This window comes from Varanus komodoensis, unplaced genomic scaffold (genome assembly GCF_004798865.1).
Source record: "Varanus komodoensis strain SLA01 unplaced genomic scaffold, ASM479886v1 scaffold4, whole genome shotgun sequence".
Lineage (NCBI taxonomy): Eukaryota > Metazoa > Chordata > Lepidosauria > Squamata > Varanidae > Varanus > Varanus komodoensis.
This window is the reverse complement of record NW_025335941.1, coordinates 15,743,810-15,764,675: the sequence shown is the minus strand read 5'-3', so window position 1 is coordinate 15,764,675 and position 20,866 is coordinate 15,743,810. Positions and strand designations below refer to the sequence as shown.

Genomic DNA, 20,866 nt, shown 5'->3' with positions numbered 1-20,866 from the left:
CTCGAAAACCAGAGAGGGTTTCATGAAGCACGACCCTTGACACACTTCGATCCGAATTAGGCAAGTGTTTGAACGTTAAGCCCTGTTTAATGTACAGCAATCCCGGCAATTTAAGTGCACGTGACGCTCACGTGACGCTGCGCGCAGCCCTCCTATTAAGCACTCCGATTTTTCAGTGCATTCTTCTAATAAAACCAACTTTTCTTTCATTAATCCTTCCTGAAATTTCGGGGGGCGGAAAACGACGCGGGAGGTATAGTCCGAATTGAGCTGCGTGCCCTTAACTCGAGGATTAGCTTGCTAGCGTGACGCTCATGTAGCCTGAGGCAACAAAGGAGCCGCGCGGCCTCATCAGTCGCTGCTAAGTCGTCCCATTCATTTCAGTGACATTACTCCGCAAAGGTCTAAAAGTCTGGGTCCCGCGGGCACGTAAACCCCCCAAATTAATGCATATTCTGGAGCGGGTCACTCCTGCCTAGCCGAAGGAGAGGAGCGCCTTAGGCCAAAACGCACCGCCGGGAGACAGCGAGAGGGCGCAGCACCCGCCCGAGGCGCTCCGCTTCCTGCTGGGTGGGCCGGGCGGCACGCCCCGAACCGCCGGTTGGTCCCACGCCCTGGCGCAGGCAAGCGGGGAGGCGTGGCTCTGCGTGATGACTGGGAGGCGGGCGGCCGCCGGAGGGTATAAGTCGGGTCCGAGGCCAGTCGCGCAAGCGCGTGGAGAGGCTTGAGTGGTGGTAGGCGCTGCTGCAGAAGCGAGGAAGAGCGGAAACATGGCGGTGCAGAAGGCGGTTTGCGTCATGGTCGCCGACCCCGCCGCGGAGGGCCGAGTTAAAGGCGTCATTCACTTCGAGCAGAAGGCAAGGCATGGCCTCGAGGCTCCGAACTCCTGGGGAAAGCGGTTTCCGTGCCTTCGGCGCCGGGCGGTGGGAAGCTGCTCAGCACTGTGGCGCAGCTGCGTTCGCTAGGCTGCAGCTCGGGAGAGCCTTCCCAGCGCTCCATGGCCTTTGCTAGGAAGCTGCGGGAGAGGTCGTGCCCGGGGCAGCGTTTCTTAGGTTCAGGGGAAAGGGTGTTGCAGCCCCAGATTTGGGAACGTGTGCATTCCAGCTTTAGGCGGAATAAAGAATCTGGGTGGGAATGCTTCATCTGTGGCTACGTTTTCGCTAGCCTGGTGGTCTCCAGGTGCTGTGCTGGCTGAATCTGATGGCAGGTAAAGCCCAGCACATCTGAGGGAACCCGCTTGAGAAGGTCCGCCGTATCCTAAGGCCTGTGGTCTGCGCTGTAGGCTCCGACCTCTCGGGTTAGTAAGCAACCTCTAGCTGTAGTGAAAGGGCGAAATCAGCTAAGGTAGCTGTCCGTGTTAAAATGAACTTCAGCACATAGCTCCACCCACTATTTTCTTTTTCTTTTTAGTCTTTTAGTGGATAATAAGGGGGAAGTTTCTAGAATAGAGAGAAACAGTTTGTCCTAATTCTATACCAAGATAATGGCCAGATGGCGTGTTAAGTGCAAAGAGTAAGACTTCTGTTTCCTGGCCATGTGCAGCTTGTTTCCTTGGTAGAATACCTGCAGTAGTAAAATTAAAATCCTGGCTTTTTCGGATTGTGCTTTCCCTTCCCCTGTTAAGACTGGGCTCCCACCAAAAACCCTGTCCATCTGAAGATGCTCTGGGCATGTTTCTTCATGCTTCAGCAAAAGAGAAGAATGCGCAGTTTACCTACTATTTCCAACTGGGTCATAGTTGCTGAGTCATCCCTGCTGAGGAAAGTTGTTAAGGGAACTGATGTTGAGGGAGAAAGCTTTGCATTCTAATCCCTTGAACATACAGGTTTTACAGCACTGAGCTTCCCTGGACACAGTGGGGCATACCTATGACCTCTATAGCCGTGTATTGTCATGGCTGTGAATTGTGGGTTAAAATGGATTCATATGCCATTAATGAGTATATTTAAGAGACTTTGATACTAAGTCTTGGTCTGCAATCAGAATATGCATGGTAGGCAAATTTAAGAGATTGGATTATAAATGCCTGTTTGTAATTACTGTAGCAATATCTGTCAAATTACAGCTGCTTTAAGCATTGGTATAAAAAGAGTGTTTGGAATTTAGACTGAACAAGAACAGAACTGGTCTGATAATTGGACTTAAACATTTAATGTCTTGCTAGTAGCCACCAGAAGTTCCTACATTCTGCCAACATTCTATGGAAACTTCACTGGTAACAATACAGTGATTCATTTACATATGCACTGGTTGAAAAATATTTTGAAGGTTTATACCTGCCTTTTGATCACTTGATCTCAATATGTTATTTTAAAAATACCAAAAAAACTCTTCTTCCAAACAACCATACTTGGATTTATGGCTGTAAAATATTTTCCCAGATTTTTATATAATGTATGCAGATGTGCTGGTTCTGCAAATCTTCAACACTTTTTGTAGTGATAGGTTAGAAGCGGTTAGGACTTACGGAATATACCTTTCACTGTCAATATTCCTCCAATATGCCTGGAAACTAGCAAACCAGTGTGATGTGGTTAAGAGTGTGGGACAGGGACTCAGGCTATCTGGATTCTAGTTCCCACTCAGTCATGGAAGTCAGTGGGTGACTTTGGACCAGTCACATACAGCCTAACCTACCTTATGGGGTGGTTGTTACGAGGATAAGAATGAGAACAGGAGGAGAATTATAAAAGTTGTTTTGAGTTCCTTGGAAGGGTAAGGGAAAGGGCAGGATGTAAATATAGTGATTTCTTACAGCTTGAACCATCTCATGTTCTAGTCTTCACATAGAGTTGTATTATATTAAATTTAATTTTGCAGTATGGAACTGTTAGATACAGTAACCCATTCTTTGGAAGTGAGTAACGGTCACCAGTGATGAGTAAGTATATATCTAAGCACTCGGGGTGTAGGTGTGGACTTATCTAAGCAGTCGGGACGTGTGCACAGACTTACAGATAATTCATAGCAAAATTTGAGAAATAATTTGCCCAAGGTGATTTGACAAAAATATTGCTTATGGCTAAACAGCTAAAACGAAATAATCTGTCTATTCTCTATATAAGGCTTCCCTAACCTAATTCTCTCCTGAAGCAGTCTATTTTTCCCTTAATCTGTCCACCAGCTATGCTGGCTATGTTATTATAGTTAACAGTTCTGGAGGGCTTCTGGTTGGAGAAAGCTGTCACAGAAGCTGGGGTTAATTATGAATAACAATTAGCAGCATATTGTAACATAGCATACATAGTTAAAAGTGAGAACCCCTTGCTAAAATGGGGCATATCATTTTCTGCCTAGCTTACATAATAGTTATTCAAACAAAATTAGGCAAAAAGACCAATAGAAAGTCCAATAGAAGGGCTGTTTCCTTGGGTTAGCTTTGCCCTCAGGCAACCCCCAAAGTTCATCCACAGCAACTTTTGCTCTCCACTTCCAGAGGGAGAATTCAGGAACTTGGGCTATCATAAATCTAGAGGAACCAGAAGACTGCCATTTATCCATTTCAAATTTCCAAGTTTTACTGTATGCTAGGGAAAATGCTGAGATAGGCCTAGCTATAGCCTTGAACCACTGGCAATGTTACTGTTACAAGCAGGTTTAAATATTAAGAATCCTGTGTAGTTTTCTAACAAGACTTGACATGGTAGCATTATTTGCAGCAGGTTCAATGCCTTTAAAAATCATATTCTTGGTGTTAACAAATGTATGCAGAATATATGTGACAGGATCCCATTTTGTTTGCTTCTAAACTGTGTTATGTAGTAAATCACTGGAACCTGGTTGTGGAGACAGGGGTGAAGACTGAGATGTTCCAGATTCATGTTGAACAATAGACCAAAATGGTACTATAGAACTTGGCTTAAACATATATTGCTTTAAAAGCTTGGTTTTCCAGCGTGTGGCCTTCCATGGTGCAATTTTGGCCTAGTGTCATTAAAATGATCAGATTTCATCCCATGTATCTATATATATTTTGGAGATCAACAAGCTTTCTGACAAAGGACTTGTTTGAATCCTATTGTATATACTTTTTCTGTTTCAGGATAAGGAAGTATTTGTTACAGGGCGTATTGAAGGATTGACTCCAGGGAAACATGGGTTCCATGTCCATGAATTTGGAGACAATACAAATGGTAAAATGTTTGCTATTAACACTCACTACTTATAGCAGAACGTATGCTGGTAAAAAGTAGTGAACAGTGTTTTATGTTTATCTGCTGATGTTTTTATTTGGTTCTTCTGTATGATAGTATGCTTTAATATTTGAGCATGCTGTTATGATGATTGACTTTTGTAAATTGCCTTGGGAGCATAAAGCAGCTCTAAGGGCAGTTCTATTAAATAAAACAGTACTGTAAGAATGCATGGGATAGAACAACAAATAATACACTTCACCAGGAGCAGATTTCACATGCAGTGATGAAGTGCTCAACCCTAGCCTAGGTATAAAATGCAGAAAATCTTCTCAGGTCTTCACTGGAGAGATTAGGAACCCCCCTGTCCCCCAAAACTTATTAATTCGAATTGTAGTAGGATTTCTTGAGGTTTAGATTGAAAGCTTTCTGTAAGAGTACCACTGGCTGACCTGCACACTGTGATACAGGGCAAAGACTGACTTTGGGAAACTTTTTACAGGATGTACCAGTGCAGGGGCTCATTTCAATCCCGAGGGGAAAAAACATGGTGGACCAGATAAAAAGGAGAGGTGAGTATTGAATTTCCATGTATGATTTTAAGGAAATTTCTACTGTAGTGGTTTTAATGTTTCCCAGTACAATACTCTCCTCCAGTTCCAGCATAAAATATACTAGAGGCACATAAGTACAACTTCTTTCATAGTGTAACAGTGCAGTGTATTGCCTTCGTCACAGTGAAGAATTACGTTGCAGGTTCTGAGCCAGATGCAGAAATGAAATTGTAAAAGGGTCCCAATTTTCCTCAATTTATCTCTGTTTCTAGACATTCATTCTTCCAGTCTGACTTAACACCTCTATCATGTACTGCTAGAGTAGAAAGTAGTGCTATGAGAAGTGACTCTTACTTGATTAAGTATGATTAAATGATTATTAGGTTTGATTAAATCTAATACCTAAAACTGTGTGTGTAGATACTAGAAGTGCAGAAACTACTTTCATTGTCCACATATATTTCCTTATGAATTCCTGTTTCTGAATCTGACTTTTTAACCAAGTCTATATATGCAATCTGCCACTTACATACACCACTTTTCTTCTGTTGGTCCACAGCTGATTGTGAGACTGTGTCCATTATCTAGTCTTCTGATCCCACTTTATAGCACCTTCCTTCTCCTCTTCTGTTTCCCCTGGGATGCCTATTTCCTGCTTCAATAATTTCTGGCTCCTGGCTTAGTTGGTTCCTCAGCTTCTGCCCTTTTGTTTATGGCATACTTTCTTCTAGTACCTACATTACTTTATATAGCCAAACTTGGCCTCATTTAAGCTTCGCTGTTGGTCAGCCATTTAAACTGATGAGACTTGGCAGCAGCATAGCCAGTAAGCATGGTGGAGCTCTGGGACATTTAGTCAGCAGCCAATTTTGAGCCTTTTAACTGATTATAAGTCTGTGAGCAAATGGGGTCAGGAACTGCTCCTTCAATTCATTATTTAAAGAGTTATTGGTGTGTTCTCAAGGTAAAGGATTAACAATACTCTTAACTTTTCCGGGTATGTTTTTGTGGGAAACATGAGTTTATTCAGCACTGCATAAAATAAAAAAGGTTAATACAGGCACTATTAGAACAAGCAAAATACAGCCATACAATTAGAGGCATCAACATTTGAATAACAGTGGAAGTACCAATTTTCTAATGGTGGATCTAAATTACAAATAGAACCACAGCAGAACTCTTTAGAACATCCTGGATTTTTTTTTTACAATTGTAAATCCCTCTCCCTTTGTTACTAGTAACAGCTGATGCTATTGAAATCTTAATAGTTCAGAATCCCAGTATTTTGACCACAATGAAAATTCAACAGGGCAATGGCTCAAATGGGAAACCCTTAAAACGACTGAATTGGCTTGTATTAAACAGCATTTGTTTCCCAAGTGATGCCTTATTGTTAACTAGAGGGTTTTATACATAACCAAGCTTTTGCAAAGTTGGATGTATATATAATGTGCAGAAAATGCTTTTTAGTTTTAGGGTCGGCCAATACTTTAAAAAATGGAACTAAATAGCTATATTTTGGGACTAATGCATTGACCCAGTTTGAGCTGGCAGCTCTATCTTTAACATTTGACTAGTTCAATTAACTTACTGAAGTTGAACACCAGCTTGTTTGCATGTTTTAGCATAAGGTATATGGCAGTAGCACATCAATAGTTTGTAGTTAACATTCATTAAAAGGCAAATTCTGCTAATAAAACAAATAACTGTATTCCAGGCATGTTGGTGATCTTGGAAATGTCACTGCAAATGCGGAAGGTGTGGCAGATGTGTCAATAAAGGACTCTGTTATTTCCCTCTCAGGAGCACATTCAGTTATTGGCCGCACAATGGTGGTAAGTGTTTTCTTAAGTCAGCTTCCCCACATTTTGAGAAAATGGGTTGTTGCAGTTACCTTTACAAAGAGACTATTTTATCTGTGAAACTGTTGCTATGTATCTCAAACACTAAATCACTAAGTAGTCAGTTCTAAAGCTGTTGGCACAAGATTGCTGTTTCAGATTTTCATTAAACATATCTGCTTGTATGTAGATTGAGCATTGGTGGGCCAGAAGTGAGCAAAATCATCCTGAAACCCATATTGCTTGTTAATGTTGCCAGTGTTTGGTACCTTGCTAGATAATTTGAGGTAGAGGAATATTCAGTATGTTGTATGGAAAGGGGCTCTTAACATGATGCTCCAGAACAAATATTGTTTAAATTCTTACAGATTAAGTTGGAGATAAAAAACATACGTTTTTGCCTTAGTGTTGTTTTTGAACACTATTCAGTTTAGGCTTTTAGGGAGGCCCTATTTCTTTTAAGTGAGCTGGAAGAGCTGTCAATATTAGAGCTATAGTGGAGAAGCTATTCAGAACTGGTTGGATGTTTCCAAAGGCAGTCTGTTTGACTTAGTAGCACTGAGTAGTGTAGGCATGCATACGTAAACAATTTTTTACTGATTATTTCTATATTGACAGAGAACTAGTAGAATCTTTCTGATCTTGGCCATTTACATCAGGGGTTTGAAATAAACTGCTTGCCTTCCAGGTAGGATTGTAGACTACTTTGGAGTCAGTCACTATCTTATGTTTAGGTTGAAGCAAGGGTCTTGCCAGACCTGTCTAGAATGTGTTATTAAACTGCTGCAGGGAGTAAACACTCAGCTATTACCAAGACATGGAGTTTTGATATGCATTCCATTTAAAATTTCAGTAATGGAGTAGTATCCTTGAAGAACCAGGACTGCTGAAACAAGTGACTAAATCATTTCAAATGTAGCATCTATATTCTAATTTTGCTATCTTCCTCTTTTAGGTCCATGCAAAAGAAGATGATCTGGGGGAAGGTGGGAATGAAGAGAGCTTGAAGACTGGAAATGCTGGTGCGCGGCTAGCCTGTGGTGTGATTGGACTAGCTAAGGCTTAAATGTTCAAGATTGGCATTGTGTACTAAAAGCAAATGTATCTGTGTAGCAGTTGATGATCTGGTTTTGTTTAGTGTAAAGAGCAACTGTTTGATCTTATGGTTGCTAAATGGAAGGCTGACAAGTTGTATTTTGTACTCCTGTAATTAAAAGAGCCTGTGAAACAAAATGAGTTGCTACATTTTGCAGACACCGAGAACCAGTTTACTTTGTAGCTGAGCTGAAGTCCTCTGAGCTGTCTTCATCACCTCACTTAGAATTTGCATGACCTAAATTCCCCTTACGAATTGTGGACCAAGTTTGATAAACCACTATTACTGAGGTGAGTTCTCATACCCATGTCTGCTACTATATACCCTTCTAGTCAAACAAGAAAAAATGCTTTTTAATTATTCTACTCCCTCTTCAATCACATGAATACATGTTCAAACACACTGCTTTACAAGATGTCAAAGTCTATCAGTGAAATTTTAGTGGCTCATCTGAAGATTTGTTTTGGATCTGATGGTACACAGGATGGGTGTCTTTTTTTGCTGCAGAAAAATATGGAGGCAACATATCTTTAGTGCTTTCTGAAATACCTAACAAGGATTGAACTTATTCATACAATGCATTACTCAGCTGCATAACTGTAGCAAAGGCTACCATGTCTACAGGGACTGTTCCTGTTGTGTTGACTAGTGCTACACATAATTTAAACATGATACTTTCCTAACAAGCTGTTGGTCTCAGTAAAGATTTACACTACCACTACTACACTTTGACTACACAAAGTGATAGGCATAACTGTTCAAACTTATAAAATACCATGCTTAACAGCTTGTTTCCTGGTGACATAGTTCACCAAGGCTGTCAACACTTGAATGTTCGATGTACTTGCTTTAAAATGGTCTTGGCTAAACTTTTTAGTGCAGAAGCACTTGTTTCTCATACAAGTTCTCAAATGTTTGGGAATTTGCAGTGCTGCCTTTGATCAAGCCCACTGTGCCATCTTTAATTTAAAAAACAAGATTGTGCTATATTTAAAGTCTCCACAGCTGGCCTTTAAACTCTTTTCCAAAGCAACAGTGATATTAGTAAACAGAGCATCTTAACAATTCTAAAAGAGCACCCTGGACTATTTTTTCACAAAGTTTGTGGGGGAGGGTGTGTATTTTGACTTGTGAATTGTAACCAAAGCAATGCAAATAGTAATTTTCAATAGCAGTTACAGGGTGCTACATTAAGATTGGAGCGGGGGAATGTATAAGTTCATGTCTGCTTTATCAAAGTTTAAAAACTTTTTAGAACTAATTTTCGTGTTTCTGCTGAACACTATGGAAACAAAGTTCAACACATGAAAATTAATTTCACAAGTGTATGATTTTTTTATTCTATTACTGCAAGAAAAGTTTTTTGCCTCATTCTAGCTCCCGAGAAATTAATGGGGGAATCAATGTCTTCATTTAAATGGAAACAGTAACAAGTACTGAGCATGTCACCAAGAGGAAACCCAAACAAAACAACCAGAAAATAATTTTTAGAGCATCAGTGCTACTGTTAGTTGTGGATAGGTCTTTCACATTGTGTATGAAGTTAAGGAAATAGAATAGGTATACAGGTTTTCAGGCTTGCTGGCATTTGCTAAATAGTAACTGCATCTTAAAATGCACTAGATGAGCTAAAGGAGTCAATACTCCTTCAGGCTATCACCAATTGTACATATAAAATGACCAGGTTACCTAAGTTATCTGACAATATTTGGAAAAAAAAACCATGCTTGCATTTAAGAAATGCCACCCAGGACAAATTAGAATATAGTGGTAATTTGGTGCATGTTATTTTACTACCCCAAGCACACTACTGGATTAAATTACAGAAATATGCTGATGTACTTTCCCAGAGGACCTAGCATTGTCAAAATTATTTGGGGGCAACATTTACCACAACAGTTACTGGATGACCAAGAAAACAAACTAAGTTTAAAAAAAGGATTTCACTGCAAACACTAACTCTTCTTTAAACATTTAAAAGCTATTCTTTCATCTAGTTAATTAAAATGCATAAATTTAATTAGCAACATAACTACCACATATACTTCGCTTCTGTGAACTGTTATACAAACATGTTTAACATAAACAAAGTCTAATTTAGACTCCCGTACGGCATTAACAGTTCAAACTTTAAGATGTTGAACAATCCTTTACCACTTGAGTGCAGTGTAGGAAGAATAGCACACATTAAAGTTTGTTATGAAAATAGAGTTTATTAAAAACATCCCTATTTGCTTTTAGGAGCTTTTACCATTACCTTCACTTAAATTAAAAAAAAAATAGAAAGCACTTCTAATTCTGACTTGTAAACTTTTTAAAGTCAAAACTTTTAAAAAGTTACAGCAAAAATGGGTAATGATTTATTTTTGTGTTATTTTGTAGCTATTTTAAATAGAAGGGAAGCAATCAAATTGCTTACATATCCCCATAAACTATGGAGAAGTTGTGATATAGCAAAAGCAAATATACAGCATACTGTACAACTCTAAAGCTCTATACTCCAATGTCACTTTTTGACAAAAATTCCAGTCTCTAACGAGGTGCTTCCTCAACTGAGCCAGCAGACTTTTCAGGTTGATCAAGAGATGAGGTAGTCTCAGGTGTTAACTCTTCAGCAGGTTTTACACCTGTGGGTTCAGACTCCTCTTTATTAAGTTCTGAAATGGAGTCTGTGTTTTCTACTTTGCTACTCTGGGATTCATGGTTTTTGACATCTACCCTGTCTGTCAACTCAGGTTTCTCCTTTCCTCGATTTTCGTCCTTCTCTCTGCGAGATTCCCTATCTCTAGAATCTCTCTCTCTCTGTCCACTGAAACGTCTATTTCTTTCCTCCAGGTCTCTGTGTCTATCACGTTCAGGGCTTCTTCTTCCCCATTCTCTCCTTTCACGATTACCAAGACGTTCATGCTCTCTGTCATCATTGCGGTTACCATAGCGTTCACGCTCATTTTCTATCCGATTTCCAAAGGACCGCCTTCCAAATCTTTCCTGGTCTCTATTTGGAGTAAATGGCTGCCTATCATTCCTGAACTGCCTTCCATCTCTATTATCATCAGGTCCACCAGGCCCCCCTCCAGGCCTCACAAAGTGACCAGGTGGTGGAAAAGGGCCCTTCATCCCATGAGGTGGAGGCATTCCAAAGCCTCCTGGACCTGGCGGTGGACCTCTGTGCATCATATGGGGAGGCATATGCCGAGGTGGCATCATTGGAAACCGTTGTAAATGAGGTGGTGGCATTCCTGGAGGTCGCTGGAGCGGTATCAAACCGGGCCGTGCACCCAAAAGGCCTGTAGAAGGTGTCTGGAGCCCAATAACAGGACTAGGTGTAACTCCTTGAGAACCTGAGAAGCCAAAAGAAAGAAAAGTAATGGCAGGGTACATTCCGAAAGGTATACAAGTCACTAATAAAGTTACATGTCAAAGCATTCCTTACAAGTATTTCACGTGCTATTTCTACAAAATTAAATCTATAATTCCATGACTGTGACCAATACACTAAAGAATGTCATGCTTAGGTGCATTAACATTTCCCAATGAGCTTATTATTTGGAGTAATAAAATAGTATCAATACATTGGGCATAGGAGCCAAACTTAATACTGAGGGTAGACCCACTGAAATCAAGTTTGATTAAGTCCAGATTCACCTTAATGTGAAAAACCTCAAAAAATTTATCTTGACTTCCTCAGTCACATTTTTTTCCACCATGGGCTCCAAAAAAGATGATTTCCATTTTTATTTACCACATGACATGTAATTTTCTGAATCTCTCCCCATTAAAAATACTTTTATAATTGATCACATGTAGTTAATTTCTATATAGTTAGTTTATGCTTCTCAGGTTCATGTTTAGCCATAGAAAGTACTGAAATAGCAGCTCAGCAACTCGTACTTATAAATGCAGGCACAAAAATAACATTTTTGCAAATATTCAACAATGCAAATTAAAGTAGATCCAGTCTGCTTCACAGAAATAACTAGACACCATGTCAAGTACCTTTTGTTCTGAAAAGCTTTGGCACCTATCCACACTTTCAATTCTTTTAATAAACATCTATTACTACACAGATCTGGTCCTCAGTTGCCTTACAGTAAGCACAGCAGCAGGACATAATTCAAAAAGTTATCTGCAGAATAGTGTTGCAGTGAACACAGGGCCAGTCCAGGTCATTTAGCTGCTTATGTAAGCAACAAACCCTTACATGGATGTCAAACCAAGTGAACATGGTCAGTGGGACAGCATGCTGCAGCTCTGAGGGCATCTGCCTAGCTTAGGGATGCAGGACAGGCTGTGTACACACACACCATCCCCCAACACCTCACCACCACCGATTGCCCTATCTAGAATCTGAGCTCTCCTCTGCCCATTCAAGCAATTCCTGCAGTGCAGCAAGCATGAAACCAGTGTGCACCATGAGCAGAGCAAAAGTTATACATAAGTGATACATACTAGGCTGTAGCATCTTGAGCATCTTTCACCTCACTCTTGTCTAATGGTAGGGCCAGCCCTGATTCACCAGCATTTAAGATACTTTTTAGCAATTACACAGTTAACTTAGCAGCTCTGACTGGCTTTTAGTCCTGGGCACTGCAGGTTTACAAGTGCTCATCTCACCTATAAATGTTGGTCTTCACAAAGAAACACTGTGGATGTTTTAATCATGATTTATGTACTGCAGAAAGCTCAATTAATGATACAATTTCTAGAAACCAGTCCTAGTAAATTACCACCAAAATTCCTGATGCTCCAAAATTCAAACTCCAATTTAACTACCTTTCTGGCACTGAATTAGATTTTACTATGTTGCTTTGCCTGTTATCCCACAGTAAGAAAGCAAACATTTAGGTAATTGATCTTATAAAATAGAAAAATAGCTACATAATTTTGGATGCAATCCTATACATGTTTAGACAGAAAAGGATTCTGGGAAATGGTGGAAGCTGTAACATATTCCTAAGCAGGTGTAGGATTGTGCCTTTAATTACATAAGGCACAACTACTCCAAACTATAGAACTGGATTCATGTGCACTAAATTCCATTGAGCAGAGGATGTGTTCAGACTATAATCAGAATAGTTCTTATTCATAAAATTATTCCAGAAACTTAAAAATGGGGAAATCAGCATATGAAAATACACAAAAGTTATCTTTATAGAATAGCATCTACCTGCATATTATCAGAACTACTTTTAGAAGCCAATGTCTTCCCTTCCCACAATGCATTAAATTTCATCCCAATTGTAGCATGTATGCTCAAGCAAAGCGTTGTCTTTACTATAATCATAAAGTAAACTTTCTGGGGTTAAAAATGTTCTGCTCCAATTACAATAGCATGTATAAATAGTATTTTTTTTTATTTTTCTATTAAGCAAATGTTCCAGGTGCACTTATGGAAAATTTTCTAAAGCCTTACTGTTTAAGAAAATTGTCAAGCATCTAGTCATCTTTTTTAACTAAGACCAACCTATCAATACCTCCTCTGGGTGGCTTGGAGAGCAATTCCTAACTACTTTGCTATTATGTTAGCATTCCCTTTAATTATAAACATAGGTGGTCGAAATGCCTATCAGTTTGGAAACTCTGATATACCCACATCAGTGCAGCTACATCTGATCACCCAAAAAGAAAGACTGCAGTATTTGCACATTCATTGGATATCTATATTTGCACAGCATTTTAAAATTAATTTTAAAAATGCACAAGATGTGTGGCTACTAGGGCAGGCTAGAAATCAAATAAATAAAATGGCCCCAAATAAACTTGTCAGCTGTAGAATGTTGATGGCAGTTGAACCTATAGAGCGAATAATAAACCAACTTACCCTCATTGTCTATGGACAGTCCACATTCACATGTAACAACAAAGACAGAAGATTCCATCTTTACTTTTATTTGACGGGACAGCCCACTGCTACCCAAACCACCATGTTAAAATCCTAGATTTCTTCATGCTTCTGTAGAGGCAGTTCTCATTTCCATCTCAGGGGAGGGGAGAGTAAATGAGATGCGATTCAAAAATTCGAGAAATGCAATGGTAAGCTGCCCCTCAAAAGTAAGGAAAAGGGAGCCAATAGCCTTCTAGAGCTCCAAAGAGCTTATTTGGGTTAGGGCATATGTGCCATGAGATTTAAAAAAACCTTTATCTCTGAACTATAGAAAGATATCTCAGAAGTGATTCCCACTGTGACAAATCCCAACTGTTCCCACTACACAGAAATAAATTGCTCAGATTTGAGACTGACATCCAGTTCATAGCACAGCAGGGGGAAGCCACCCAGAGACTCCATTAGGAGTAGCGGACAGCATATAAAAGCAAAAATAATAAGACTTTCCCCTATCCTCCTCCTGAAATTCCCCCTCCCCAAGCCTAATTGGGAATACAACGCTCCTGTTCTGTGGTGTCTGGAGCCTGGTACAGAAGCACTCCTCTTGTGTGGCAGGTATACATGGCATAATTTTATTATAAATCTCACTTGTAGTTGTTATAGCATATATGTTCATGACCTGAAAGCTTCTTTTTTTCCTATGTAATGAACAGCTTATGAGGAAGTCACTACTAAAGCAGCTTGCCTTCCATGTTTCCCACAGACGTGATTGTTCAAACTGCAGTAGGGCAAAAGCTCAATTACATTCCCAATGTAAGAGTTCAAAACAGGCATGTGTCCATGCTTCATACAAAGAATGTTAACATGTGTGAAGATACCTTAGGTATTTAAAATAAACTTAGTGTAATGGATACTTACATAAATCCAATATCCCTCTCAATTTCCTTACAATGTCCTCCCCAAACTAACTGCATGGAACTTGTTCTCCCCATCTCCCACAGACTTGAAATATGAAATGCTACATTTTGGTTTCTATAGCTTTGAAAACAAAGAGAGACACATAGTACAGCTATCTCATGTGACAGCTCTACTTCAGAACTTGTGTGTGGGGCATTTTTTTTCTTTTTTAGGGACTTAATATTGTAAAGAGCATAAAACTCAGTTGTGACCAGTTGACATTATGTAGATAAAATTGAATAACATCTGACAACACACACTTTTTAAATCCTATCCTAAAGAATTGGATATAAGAACTTCACTTTACCTTCCAGCACGCTAATTAACATAATTGTAGATGAGAATGTCATTGAATTTAAAGTCAAGTTTGTGAATTTGTTATTCTACCGAAGGCCATTCTTCTATTTATGAGATGTCTGATTCACCGAACTGTTGTAAAAACACTACAGCAGGTTCATGTGGTAGGAGTATGCATCCAATAGCAGAAAAGTGTCAAATATCCCTGAAGAAACTATATAATGAATTCTAACAGAACCAAAGATATGAGATCAACCTGGATAAACAAGAATCTGAACTGGAACTCCGCTACACTTTCATAATTCCTCCTAGCATGATCTTTTTCAACTTTGGATTATATAGACACAGATGTAAAAGCCACATTAAAGAATTAAAATTAACAAAACTTGCTGAATGGAACACAAGAAACTACCCTATTGCTAGCTTATGTTTCATGGAGTAATCCTTTGTAACTATTTGAAAGGTATCTGCAACTTGAAAATTTGCATATATTCTACCAGTACCTGTTGATTCAACTAGAGCCAGTTACTATTCACTGGCCAATTTAAGGAAAATCATTTTCAAGATATTATCTGTTAGACTGTTGTTATTCTTACATAATACAGTTAATGATCAAGACATTACTTTTTAAGTTAACTGATGGGGGACTTGTGTAAAAAAAATGCCTTGGACAAAGGAGCAAGATGGTGGCTAGAACAGTATTTGCTTTCACTGGGCAAAGACTCTGTATCAGTACTTCATTCCATACTTGTTTAAGTCACCTTTAGCCAGTCTTCATAATTGCTGTTTTAGAAGTCAATGTGAATTTGTTTCACATTAAAGTCCATATCTATTTTACACCAGCAGCAGTTCCTGCATTTTAGTAACTTTTGCAATAAAGTACATTGCCCAGCTACATTTCAAAACATTTGTAAGCATGCTTTTATTTGACTGAGTCAATTTTAAACTACCTTTGGAGTAAGCAAGCTCTCTTTAACTCATTCACATGTTCTATGCCACTTTGAGAGATAGAGCTACATATGTATGTGTTTCCATCAAGGTAATTTTGTGCTTTTTAAGGTCAGGCTTCCCAATTTTGCTATACAGCAATTCAGAGAGATGTATGAGCTTTAACTTATAGTTCATGAATCACATCATTTTGGAAAAAAAAGTTGGAAGTGAAGAAAAGAAGCAACAGTATGCATTCCCCTGCAAGTGGCACTATCCAGATATTGCATATATATATATATATTATGGTGCAGAGAGGCTATCATGGTGATGTAACACAAGTCACCTTTATTGATAAAAGAACACATTGTTAAAATTGCCGATGTATTTATTAAGGAATAAGCCAATGAAAAACAAAGGACAAAGAACAAGCTCTTGGATCAATAAATGGGGTGGAAGAGAAGAGGCATATGACAAACTAAGGCAAGTTCAACAGAAGGGAAATAGGGATCTACTGGTGGATTTCTGCGTGATACAACATAGATTGAGAAGGAATTCAAATGCCCAATTGTTTAACAATTAGCAGCAATAAAATTAGTGTTCACATTCTCAACTGCTAAATTATACTGTCAAAATGAAGGAACCTTGGATTAAACCAGGAGTGGATTTTTCTGCGGAAGAACTATGAACTTTATTCAGTTCTAATGCCCAAAACAAATTCATGGACTCCTAGAATTCTTCTAAGTGTATGCCTTTTGGACAAGGCTCCGGTCAGGATATCTTTCTATTCTAATAAAACACAAAGGAACCCACCAAGCCTTCAGCCGGCCCACCCCTGGACTAAGGTACTCAGGCAGTAATACAATGTGTTTTTCTAAAAACTATTTTGTAACTCCCAGTTCTTGTTCTCTGTCCTCTTCGGAAAAAAACTTTGCTTTTGTAAGTCAGAGTTTAACTAAAATAGATTTTCATTTCATACACCATCATGTTGTAGACTGAGCATAAATGAAATACATTTTACAAACAACAGAAAGGTTAAGATAGAAATCTACAAGACAATTTGCAGAAATCCAGAAGACAGAATGGAACTGGAGCTGACATGCCAAAATCATTTAATCGTTTAATATGGAATCTTCAGTTAGTAGCTAGATAGCTTCACAATTAAGAGATTCTTTTAATAAACTGAACAAAGTCATGTTAATGAATACCAGAGTGATCACATTATTTTTCCTCCAGAGAACATTATCATTTTTCTTAATTGCACAAGCCAAAATGGTTTATTTATTTGATTTACAACCGGACTTGATACCAAAAATGGCATCAACCCAGTTAATAATTAGAACAAGATCAAAATAAAGCTTAATCATAGGAACAAGTTTCTATTATTTGGATGTTCAATTGGATTTCACCAGCTCAAACTGGAAACTTGCAATGAAATGCAGGTATCAATTCATAACCAATTTTCAAAAATCTACTTCTGTAATAAAGCAATGATAATGACCAGTGAACTCAGCAAAAGGGATCTGTACTGTAATCCATCCAGTCACAGGACTCTGAATGACTAAGAAGCAATAAGAAGCTTACAAATACATTTCAAATGTACAACAGTGCTGCATGTACATTATGATTCCATAGGAGTGCAGAAAAGGCATAGCATAGTTAGTAGACAAAGAATTCAACTTCCGAGACTCACCACTTTCATTAAAACAAATCTGCCCCTTATACTTTCTTTCCATTAGTAGCAAAATTTGCTCAATTTGCATAATTTATGCTGGCTGAAAAGTTCAGCTTTTTAGTGCAGAAGTCGATAGCATTCTAGCACTGAGTAACTATTTGTAGAAAAGATGTAATGTTGTAGTTTTACAATGAAATATAAGGAACCTTTACATCAAGGCACTTACTGAATTATTCAGACTGAAATTCTATCCCCACTTACCTGTAAATAAACTCTATGAAGTATATTTTAAAGTAGACATGTCCTGAATTGTACTGTTAACATTCTGTGCTCACAGAATTACTTTTTAATACTATCACATGACATCCATCCTAACTAGGAATGTTGCATATGAATGAGCCATGCACACAACCTTTCTGGGTCTTTCTCTGTAAAAAGAATTTGGCATCTATTTAAGATTTCCCACATATCCAGGAAGCATTAAAATCTCCTTTTCACATCTCCAGGTTGTAGAATTTATCATTTACCAGTGCATGAAATATCTGAACATTGTGTCAGAAACAGGTTTATATAGATATTCCAGAACATTATTAAATAACTATGAATATTTTATAAGCAGTATCTAAGAAATCTATGGCTCTGTATCTGTAGTCTAGGAGAGAAAGAGGACATTTTCTCTTATTTAATGCACCATCCCTTGTATCAAGAAACTCAGGGAAAGGTTCTTTGTGCAGAATTTGGCAAGGTAAAAATATTTATGTGAAGGGTCACTGGTTATTTTCAGACTGTGCTTCTTATGTATAAAACAACTTTGTTTGCTAAGACTGCAAAACATATTTGTGTAGTCACTCAGAATACTGCTGCACTTGACCGTTCAGGCAATGTTAAAATATAAATGCTTTATTACTACATGATGTTCTAAGTTATCTTGTTTGAAATGACTATTGGTCACGTACAATAAAAGGTTTGACTTGATCAGAGTATGCTCTTCAGGAGAGTTCACCTTTTTTTCAGTTCAAATGCGTTGAGTTCTTCCATGCTGTTCCCCTTGCAGAACATTTTTTCCTCCCATGTTATTTAGTCAGCTTTCAAATTAAGGCATGTACTTCAAAATAGTCTTAAAACTTGGTTATGTATGCATTATAATATAATCTAGATTCTGATTCAATTCTTCATTTGCGATTTAAAACCAGTGGGACTTTAAACGCTTGAGGAAGTTTTTCTTTGAAACAACTTCATTTGAATTGGTCAACTTTCACAGAAAGTAAATGAAATACCTACAATGAGCCATTTCTACATACTTCTATATGTTATTATCTTGTGCTGCTGCTGCAACCTGGAAGGGACCACACATATGACTAGCTATATAGCACTGCAGACAAAAAGCATTATGAATGTGGTGTGGTTGCCATTAGAAAATTGGCACTTCTAATTTTGAAAGAGAGGGGTATGTGCACAAGCTGTTTCAGTAGAATCCATGCCTCACTTTGTAAAATCTTAATCCAGCCTGAGATTAGGGCAATCAAAATTTACTGTTCTAATGTGCATGGAACAGCTTCATTAATTAATACCAGTTTGGCAGCAGTAAAGAGTGGAAGAGTAAGAACTTGAGGCAATCTAATTTAGAAAAACACATAATAATTGCCTTCCTAAAAGTCAAAACCTTCTACATGTCTTCAATCTGAAAGGAGAAATTATAACCAGCAAGTATAAAAATATGAGACATGCTTTGCTTAATCCAAATAGTGTATGGAAGGTTAATGTAAGCCCTGTTTGAACAAATCAGTCAGAAAAATTCATGCAACCAATAGTGAACTGGAACTGGATCCATCCTAACTCGTCAAAACAAGTAATGAGAAGCTTGAGTGGAGTTGAGTTCACATTGGGCAGATTTACATGTCACAACAACACACCCTGGCAATAAGCCACACAAACCTCATTGTTCTACACCCAACAGATAATCTGACTCGCCATATGTCATTCACTCTCTCCTTCCCCCTCAGTTCTCCAGGTGGTATCCCAGGAGACACTATGGCAAAAGCAAGTCATTGCTCCCTCCCTACCACAATCAAGAGAATGGCTATTATTTTTTCTAGGAAACTGAAAAGCTGTTTTATGGCCAGCTTTCATATTCCCTGTTTTAATAGCCACTGACAGCCCTTTCAAAGGGACTCAGTGACATCTTTTTTTTTTTTTTGCATGAAAATTTTGTGCAAACAAGCATGAGTTTGAAAGAAAAAAATAGCTGCAGTTGTGTAATTGCAAAGATTCACAGCTGCATTAGTGCAGAAACTAGAAGCTTCACTACTGCAATTTCATGGGGGCTACCTGCTGCTATAGTGTAACAGGTACCAAGCCTGGAGATTCCAAGCCAAATAATTTTCTTCCTGCTTGGCTTCCCTTGCAAGCTGTCAAAAGACAAGCTTTGAAACATAATCAAAGGCATGAGTGAGCTCTGCTCATAAAAAGGAAGTGTTGTGACTTCCTGGGAAAAATGAATTTTGACAGGCAGCTACCAAAATTCCAATTCCCCTTTAAAAGTGTGTTTTGACAAGTAAATGAGTGTTTTGGGACTGCGAGAAATAGTTGCCTACTTTCCAGTCAACCATCTCCCCACTTGTGAGCAGCTTGTGAGAAAGTGGTGAAAGAAAGCTTGACAAGAACACCAAGGGTATTTTGCTATTCTTCCCAACTGAGCTGCTAGACTTTCCCAGAGTAGGACTCATCCTCTGAGTATGGGCAACACAACAACCCACTGTAGGTAAAGCATCCTCCTAGAACAGCCCATGGATTCCAAGACGATTTGATAGATGCAGGGCAGAGGGGAATAAAAGATGATTAACTGGGTTGGGTTAGAATCATAGACCAAGCAATAATGGCTCACTTGCCCACTGAAGGTTGTTGCATCATGTGGAGCAGGTCAATGTAACATTAGAATTTTTTTTTCTGATCTAAATCACAAAGCTCTTTGACTCTCCAGTTATTGTCAACCTGTCAGTGCTCTGCAATTTAGACACACCTGAGTTTCATCCAATTCCTGAACACAAAGAAACTTGAATATGACAATAAAATGTTACTTTTGTATTGGGTCAACAAAGAGATTGTACTTTAATATAATGATCACCCAAATACCAAGTGTGGTGAATGTTTAAATCTCTGCTTTTTATCTTTTGTTCTTTGCAAAAGTCTTCCAAAAACCATAAATAATTTTTTTTCTCATTGGGCCCACCATTGCAGAGTGTCACTGTACACACACTGAACATAATTCAAGGTGTTGATTAGGACCTATAAAGCCCTAAACGGCTTGGGTCCTGGCTACCTGAACGAGCGCTTACGTCCGTATATGCCCGACCGCCCTTTGAGATCTGCGGGAGAGTCCCTTCTCCGGGAACCCTCCATGAAAGAAATTAGGAGAGTAAGTACCCGGAGGAGGGCTTTCTCTGCGGTGGCGCCCAACCTATGGAATTCACTCCCCAAAGAGGTCCGCCTGGCACCGTCGTTACTGGTTTTTCGGCGCCAGGTAAAGACCTTTTTATTTAAACATCATTTCAATTGTTAAAAC

General features: G+C 38.8%; 2 protein-coding genes across 3 annotated transcripts in view; one reads left to right on the top strand and one right to left on the bottom strand.

Moving 5' to 3' along the window:
• The first annotated feature begins 704 nt into the window (after nucleotides 1-704).
• Nucleotides 705-7,761, top strand: SOD1 (superoxide dismutase 1). The gene is made up of 5 exons (XM_044442604.1): nucleotides 705-857; nucleotides 4,043-4,133; nucleotides 4,636-4,705; nucleotides 6,405-6,522; nucleotides 7,484-7,761. The coding sequence occupies exons 1-5, from the start codon at nucleotides 771-773 to the stop codon at nucleotides 7,592-7,594; spliced, it is 477 nt and encodes a 158-aa protein (XP_044298539.1). The 5' UTR covers nucleotides 705-770; the 3' UTR covers nucleotides 7,595-7,761.
• Nucleotides 7,762-9,816: 2,055 nt separating this feature from the next.
• SCAF4 (SR-related CTD associated factor 4) overlaps nucleotides 9,817-20,866 on the bottom strand; it is a 53,562-nt gene continuing 42,512 nt past the window's right edge. For both annotated transcript variants that reach the window (XM_044442602.1, XM_044442603.1), the window contains one exon: nucleotides 9,817-10,965. In XM_044442602.1, coding sequence (XP_044298537.1) covers nucleotides 10,157-10,965 — 809 coding nt within the window. In that variant the 3' untranslated portion in view covers nucleotides 9,817-10,156. The remainder of the gene's footprint in view (nucleotides 10,966-20,866) is intronic.

Excerpts from the sequence above, each read along its gene's own strand:
- SOD1 (XM_044442604.1), top strand. The coding sequence starts at position 771 with ATGGCGGTGCAGAAGGCGGTTTGCGTCATGGTCGCCGACCCCGCCGCG. Across the intron at positions 858-4,042 it reads TCATTCACTTCGAGCAGAAG|GATAAGGAAGTATTTGTTAC; the intron begins GCAAGGCATGGC and ends TTTCTGTTTCAG. Across the intron at positions 4,134-4,635 it reads ATTTGGAGACAATACAAATG|GATGTACCAGTGCAGGGGCT; the intron begins GTAAAATGTTTG and ends AACTTTTTACAG.